This window comes from Podarcis vaucheri (assembly GCF_965113315.1).
Source record: "Podarcis vaucheri genome assembly, chromosome: 15".
NCBI lineage: Eukaryota > Metazoa > Chordata > Lepidosauria > Squamata > Lacertidae > Podarcis > Podarcis vaucheri.
In genome coordinates, this window is record NC_138753.1 from 22,511,490 (window position 1) to 22,519,489 (window position 8,000).

Consider the following 8,000-nt stretch of genomic DNA (forward strand, 5'->3'; position numbering starts at 1 on the left):
AAGGCTCACTTTTAAAATGTACAAAGCATATTGCGGTCTTCAACTTGTTGGTTCTGGCTCTCACAGATGGAGAACCGAGACTGGGAGATTGTAGGGCCACCCCCCTCAGGCTCTGCAGCTGAGCTATCATTCCACCTCCTATTTTCCCAAGCCATCCCTCTAAACCACAGAGCCACGCGGTCACCCAGGGATGCACAAATAACCACTTTGAATTTGACACTGAAAGTACTTCTGTGTCTGAGAAAAAGAGTATGTGTTGTCTTGCATGATGATCACACATGCCTCGATTGCAGTGCATGTGCTCATGATGTGGCCACAGCAGGGGGCAGCTATGGCCAATTGTGGCTTCTTGTTGCACCCAGGAAGAAAACATTCCTGGCAGTCTAGAAAGTACACCGTGCCTGCATTTTCCATGGGAAGGTGTGGTGGCGCAGGTGGTAGGAGGGGCCTATCCCTCTGTATCCCCTGTCCCAAAGTGGACACCAATCCCTTCCCACGCCATCCCTTGGCGCTCCTGCTCATTGCCCCGCAAGCAGCTTCGCCTGCGCTCTTTTCAGCACCACGGACAGCGTCTCCCTCCGTCGCCTACATTCGCCACTCCTGTGGGTGACATCGGGCAAAGCCGGTTTTTCCCTCCGCCCTGCTAACCCGCGATTGGTTCGCTGGAGATCCCCCTTCGGAGCGGCCCTCAAAGGCGCAAATCCTCTCCCTTCCCCCCACCCCCAGCTTCCGAAAGCCCTTGAAGGATCCACCTTGCTCTTCTCTCTTGGCTCCCTCCAAACCGTGAAGGGAGGAGGAGGAAGAAGAAGAAGAAGAGGGCGACTGAGAGAGAACCCTACTCGTGGTTGGCTTCAAAAGCAACAAAAAGACCCGGAGAGACAGAGGACAAGAGCCAGGGAGTTCCTTCAGCGCCCCCCAGCCCGGATCCGCGTCTCCAGAAGCGGGGAGATGAACCTCAATTTCACCTCGCACGCGGTGGCCCACTCGGTGTCTTCCCACAGGCCAACTTCCTTCTTCATCGAGGACATCCTGCTCCACAAGCCCAAGCCCCTTCGGGAAGTGGCCCCCGAGCACTTCCACAGCCCCCTGGCCTCTCGGGTCCCTCTGCTGGACTATGGGTACCCCCTGATGCCCCCGCCGACCATCCTGGCGCCTCACCCGCACCACCCGCTCCATAAACCGGATCATCACCACCCTTATTTCTTGACCACTTCGGGTAAGCGCTCCTTCGCCGTCGCCTCTCTGCCTTTGGCTTGAGGAACCGCGCGAGTCTCTGTCGTGTGCGTTGCCTGGTACCCAAACTCTTGCCGGTGTGTGTCCGGTGCCACAGGTTGGCTATTGTTGGTGGGTGGGCTTTTTTCGGGGAGGGGAGGCTTTAAAAAGGAGAGGAAGCTGCCCGCTTTGCTGTCCAAGAAAAGGCAAAGCTGTCCAGTCAAGTCTAGCCGCGCTGCTGATGCGAACGGTTTAGTCGAGAACTCCCCAAATCCGATTTCATCCAGGTGGTTGCCAAACTTTCTTCTTTACGCACAAAATGACAAGACGTGGGTTGAGGCTTTAAAAAAATTCAGAGCAGCGAGGGCATCTTCCGTCCCTGCTCTCTTTGATGAAAGCGAGGAGAGGTTTAATCAAAGAAGCGGGGAAAGGGCGCTGGAAGTTTAGGAATCAGCCTCTTGACACAGAGATCCTCCGCTTGCGTCGCGGGCACGAAAATCCCTCGGTCTATAAGAGTTTCAGTTCGTCCTTAAAAGAATCGGAAGCCCTTGGAAGGAAAGTCTTCTTGGTCTCTAACTTCCAAGGTTTCTGACTTCCGATGCTCAAAAATAAATCAAGCCAAACCTTAATAACTTTTCAGCAATGTCACGATTGAATCTGAAATTGTAAAATAAAACGCGGTATGGAACTTCTTTCTCACTGAATACAAATAAATAAATGAACTCACGCGGTTGCTGTCTTCCTTCAGGCTTTTAAAGGGGCTTCTCTTGAAGAGGAAGAGAAGACAGATTAATATTTTGTGGAGCGACCAGTGGTTGAAATTATAATTTAACCGTGAATCATTCTCAGTTTATAAACGAAAACGAATATTGGATTTATCTTCGAACCGAATTCATCCCACAATTTAGACTCCAGTATTTAGAATCTGTTAAAAACAGGACGCTAATTGATTTAAAATAGAGACGGAACCGTCTTTTTGACAAAAAAAAGCATAAACCCGTTACCTTTTAGAATGTAGAAGACTTACATATTTACAAAGGGATAGAAAAAGAAAGGGAAGAAAAGGCAAAATGTCAGACGAAAACTTAATTTTTTTTTCCTTCAAATTTATTTAATTAGAAATTATAAGTAATATAAGGGAACGTTGCTTCAAATAGCACAGGATTGCAACCCAAAAGACTGGGAAGCTTTTCAAGAGTTGCCAAGCGCACAAGAATGTTTCCTTGAGATGGTTTTATTCAATCCCGTTTTTCCAGTCATGAAAATGCAAAATCAAACAAAAAAATTTTTTTAAGTCGATAAAGGAAAACATCTTAGAAATACGAAAACAGTAGTCGTGAAAGGAAACACACGAACCTTGCAGCTTGCCTATGCAGAATGTAAACGACACTTAACGGTTATACGATTTAAAACGGGGAAGGTAACCCGTATAAAGTATCGCATATAGAAATAAGGAGCCGCAGTGAGCGCGTGTTTTTAAAGGCTGCAATGTAATCAGATGCATAGGTGTCGACTCCCTGCGGCCCTGGGTGCCCGAGCACCCATAAAATTCCCCATGAAGGGGCCGCGCACCAACAAATTTTGGCGCAAGGGCCATGCACGCTGCAGGGCACCGACGACCCCGGGTACCCACGGTCGCGGCCAAGCTGGCATTCCTGATCAGATGTGAAGTCAGGCTGGCGGGTGCAGAAGGTCGCTCTTCCACATTCTGCTCCCACCCGCAGATCCACCTGATAGGTGATCAAATAAAATCCTCCTTAGGACTCAGCAAGATGATAGGGAAATAACCCTGTTTTGCCGGCCACCAGGGTGAACTGACACCCGGTAAAAAGAGTCGTCCGCAATGCATCCACTCTGGGACGTGGAATTACAGTCGTACGCCCAGAGGGTTTCTTTTTAAATGACGAACTTTTGCAGAGTCTCAAAAGCCAGAAAACAAAGGAGAAAAACGAGGATGGAAGCGGAAAGGGGCAATAGCTGCGGAGTTGGTCACAAATACTTAATGACCCATTTGGAGTCACATTTGCATTTGGGAGATTAGGTGGAGGGTAGATCAACTCTAGGAAACCTTAGCAATGAAAGATGTCAGAGGAAGCGATTGATGCTGCCCTTAATGGCCTCCGGACTTGCAGGCTCCCTTTATTTTTCTAGGAAGGCAGAAATTCAGCAGGAAAAGCTCTTCCCGCCGCTGTGTTGGGGGTGCGGAAAGGTTCACCGTCAGATTTTCTGCCTGTTACGCAGCAAAGTCACAGGAGCTCTGCCATGGCTAAAGAAAAGTCCTCCTGAAATCCTCTTCCCCCCCCCCAGCCCAACTGATGTAGTAGCTGACAGCGAAGAAGTCCTGAGTTCAAATTCTAGCTTGCGGGGTGAGGGTTAGGACTGCTGGCAGGATCCTCGCAGGGACACGCACGCAATTTGCTTCTAACGCAACCTTCTGCTTGTCCACTCAGAAGTCGGTCCTATTGACTTCAATCTACGAAAGCGTGTAAATGTGTGAGGTTGTAGTCTTTTAGCTCTGCCTCTGAAGCCACCGCTACACTGAGCTGTTTTGTCGGTAGACTTTTAGCAGAGACTGTTCGTTCCTTTACCCTGGAAGAAAGGGGAGGGGAGCTTTGTGTCTTCCAGGGAACTGGGGGAAGGGGGGGCAGGAAGGAGAACGTCCCACTTCTGTCATGATCGACGGGGGAGATTTTGGACCGGGACGCAGGAACTGGCTCAAGTGCTGAGCTAAGAACAAACCACCTCCCAGTTCCTTGAAAAAGCGCCCCGCAGCGTCCACACTCCAAGCACTCCAGACCACGGAATGAGGTGCTCCGAGGCTCTTCAACCACCGTTTGTTTCTCTTGGAAACCCGCCCCAGTTTTGAACTGTGCTCACTCACGTGCGTAAAAGAAGGGTTTGGGAACAGAAAAGCAGACCTCGCGTTTAATCCGTTTTAATTAACCCGGGCCAAACGGCAGAGGATTTTCTACCCTTTCGGGTGGCTGCCTCATGATCTGAATTCAAAGAAAGTGGAGCGCGGGGGTGGGAGGGAGATGAGGCCCAGGACTGGGTAGGAAATGACACGTATTAAAACGAAGTTTAGTGAATAGGGGAAATAATAGGTAAATAGCCCCTGTCCATAGATTAAGTGGGGAATATAGAATTCGGGAGCTCAGTGCTACTCCTAAGAGGCAGTGTGGTGGTGCTGGGTGTTGGGAATGGCAAAACAACAACAACAACCCTACTCTGGCGGTTGCAATGCTACCTTTGTGGCCGCGGCTTCCCCATCCCCGGCTGCGTTCACATAAAGGAGGCCGCACGGTGGTTTGCAGTCGGTTTACTGTTGAGGCCTCTCGGCGAATAGGCGCTGCGATGGCTACATGGAGCTTCCGCGAGCAGGGGCAGTCTATCTCTGTTTGGCGGAGACCACGGCGCCTCCACTCCCAGTGCCTGGACTTCTGAGAGGGCATTAGCCTGGGACTCCACGGACCTTTATCTCCCCCCTCCCACCAAGCAAGAATCTATATATATCGATCTCTCCTAAAGGTGGGCTGTGGGTTGTCGGTGGGGCGTCTGGCAGGCCCGCCACGGATCCGCTCGTGTCTTCCTTGCAGGGATGCCGGTGCCCGCTCTCTTCCAGCCTCACCCGCACGCCGAGCTGCCGGGCAAGCACTGCCGCCGTCGGAAGGCCCGCACCGTCTTCTCGGACTCGCAGCTCTCCGGCCTGGAGAAGCGCTTCGAGATCCAGCGCTACCTTTCCACTCCTGAGCGCGTCGAACTGGCCACAGCGCTCAGCCTCTCGGAGACCCAGGTAGGGCCGGGCTGGAAGAATGCGGAGGAACGAAGCGCGGTGGGTGGGTGGGTGATTGGGTGCAGTCAGGCACCCCACAAAAGACCAGACCCCGGCCCCCAATGGGGGGGGGAGGAGAAAGCAGCTGTCTTAAAGGGAAGTGAGCCCCGGAACGTTTTCTTCCCTCCCTCGAGAGCCTTGGGATGCCGGGTGACCGAGGCTGCGGTCCTCCTGCCTACGGCCTTACTCGAGAGTCGGTCCCATGGAGGACACGGGGGCTTACTTCTCAGGAAACATGCGCAGGATGTTGCTTGCAGCTGTCATAAGTCCTGGCTCAGTGTGTTGAGAGCCTTTCTGTGTGGTGGAGGCGAAAGGAGGAATTCAGGCGGCACAGAACGAATTTAAACAGTAACAGTAAAGCAAAATGGTCGTGTCGAATTACTTTTAATTGATTTGAGTTCTCGTCCTTTGAGTAACGGGGCAGTTTATGATATTTCAGTAAAACCAGAACAGTAAAATAGTAGTAGTGGTGGTAGTAGTAGAATTATTATTATTATTATTATTATTATTATTATTATTATTATTATATTGTAGAGTTGGAAGGGATCCAGAGGGTCATCTAGTCCAACCCCCTACAATGCAGGAATAATAATAATAATATGATGCAATTGGGACAGAATTTAAAATCATAAATCAGCCCTCCCATAAGTTCACCAGAGAGATGTCGGTTTTCAAATCTGCCACTCCGAGGAGCAAATGGAGCTTAGTCTGTGGTGAAGTGAAGTGACCCAGAATTAACACAGAAGCTCAAAAGACTTGCCCGGAGGACCCTACAGTTTGCATGCCAATAATGGGAGGGCAACGGTGAAGCTAGTGGGGCATGGAGATGAGCCGATGAAGTTTTGCTACAAAGTCGTGCAATGAAGCTAGCTTGTGCATGTTTACTCGGAAGTAAGCCTTAAGAATCCCAGTAGGGTTTACTAGCAAATTAAGCCTACGTAGGATTGCAGCCTTAGGTTTCCTTTCCCTTGCGCCCGTGTGTATGTCTCTCTCTGTCTGTGTGTGCAAGGGTAAGAGAAGGATGAGCTGACATTGCGGGGTGTTGAACAAGCCCCCCCTTACACAAACTCAGCTTCCCACCTTTCTAAGGCGCCCGCTTCTTCTCGGGAGTTATGGGCAGAACACTTTGCAAGCTTCCGTGAACCTTGGAGCGGCCACATGCTGTGTTTAATGGCAGGTGTGCGCTAGGATCCCCGTGAAACAGTCTAAGAAACCCAAAGAAAACTGGGCTCCTAAATAGTTGTCCAACGTGTTCACAATGCAGATGTGGACACACGGAGGCATTTCAAGTCCTCCCCGGACTTTCCACTTGCCCTAGAAAATGTAAACCGGTTCCGAATCCGGATCATCATTTCCCCGCTTTCCTTTTCTTTCAAACAAGGGAACTTTTGTTTGTCCACTTGGCAAATGTGCCTTTCCCATTCGGTCCCCTCCCTTCCACCCTTTTCCAGTGCCATCCCACCCACTCCGCAGGGATGGCGTTTGGGAGGAAGGAGTTCCGAATATCTCTCCCTCCTGACGTGCGCCCGAGCCAACCTCGCCGCTTCTCCTTGCAGGTGAAAACGTGGTTCCAGAACCGTCGGATGAAGCACAAAAAGCAGCTGAGGAAGAGCCAGGACGACCCCAAGGCCCCCGGCGCGGAGGACAGCGCGGAGCAGGGGGCCAGCAGCGAGCCGGAGCAGGCGCAGCCAGACCAAACGGCGCCCGGCGCTTCTTCGGCCTCCTCCTCGGCCGAGCCCCGCAAGGGCGGCCACCCGCCGCCCTTCCTGCTAGAGGAGACCGAGGACGAGGTGGACATAATCGAAGGGGCGGAGCTGTGCGGTCCCCAGCACCTCATCTAGGGCGAGCTCGGACTCCGGGACTCAGCCAAGATGGGTTGGGGTGGGACTGGCCTGACGCGGGGAGGAGTGGGATGGGCGGTCCGCTGCTAAAAGACTCCTGGGTCCACTTGAGGACAGGTGGCCGATGGATCTGACCCCAGACTCTGATCCGAGAAGACCAAACCCCGGACAGATGTGAGAGAACCCCTCTGACCCATTCATCCATCCTCCTCCCCCCTGCTCCTTTTTAGGACTGGGAATCTCCACCAACATTTTCCCGCCCCGTCGAGTTAGGCAAAGGTTGTGGGAACAGGGCGGAGGAAACTGAGCGAGGCTCAGAATCCGGATCAGATCCATGCAGGTGATCTCAGCTGGAGGAGGGATTTGGACCATGGCATTTTAAAACAGCTGTATTTTTGCACGCGGGGCTGAGTAGATTCCATCCCCCGCCCCCACCCTCACCCCCAATTCCTACGGTAAATGCAGAAATTAAATTGAAGTCGGGGGAATGAATGGCAGTTTCTCTGAATGCAAATATAAACCATGAACTCTTCGATCTCTATTACGTGGAAGATGCAAAGAAGGTAACGTCAGTAAGGCCATTTAATAATACGCGTGAAAAACATCATTTCTAGGAAATTTAATTCTCAGAATGCTTGAGATTCTATCCCCAAACAGCCCGATCCTATGGCGCCTGTTTGCTCAGAAGTAAACCTCTCCGCCTTCACTAAGACTTGCTCCCGAGTGAGCGCACACAGGGTTGCAAACTTAGTAAGACCGTTGCAAGTAAAGGCCACGATCCAAGCAAAGTTAGAAACACTTTGCAGTCCCATTAGTTTCAAAATGGGAGTTAAAGCGCGCGCTTAGATCTTTCTCCTTGGGATAAATGGATTCTTAGGGTGCTTAATTATAAAGGGATTGTGCCTAAAATTTATACCACGCTGTACATAGGATTTTTTAAAAAAGTCATTTTCTCTAGAAAGTTGGGCGTCTGCTCTCAAAAATATTGCTATAATACAAATATAGCTATGGATTTTTTAAAAAAATGTGGACAAATTTAGCACTGGAAATTTTAAGAGACAAAAGTCAGAATTAGGCATTTGCCTTCAAACGCTGTACTGAAAGGCGTGGAGAGG

The 8,000-nt window shown here is 50.9% G+C and overlaps 1 protein-coding gene across 1 annotated transcript; it reads left to right on the forward strand.

The window, feature by feature from the left end:
* Window positions 1-898: 898 nt before the first annotated feature.
* Window positions 899-6,885, forward strand: BSX (brain specific homeobox; the record flags this gene model as incomplete). Its single annotated transcript, XM_082200760.1, has 3 exons — window positions 899-1,216; window positions 4,809-5,005; window positions 6,601-6,885. Exons 1-3 carry the CDS (start codon window positions 949-951, stop codon window positions 6,883-6,885), a joined length of 750 nt encoding a protein of 249 aa, XP_082056886.1. The 5' UTR covers window positions 899-948.
* Between the last annotated feature and the right edge of the window lie 1,115 nt (window positions 6,886-8,000).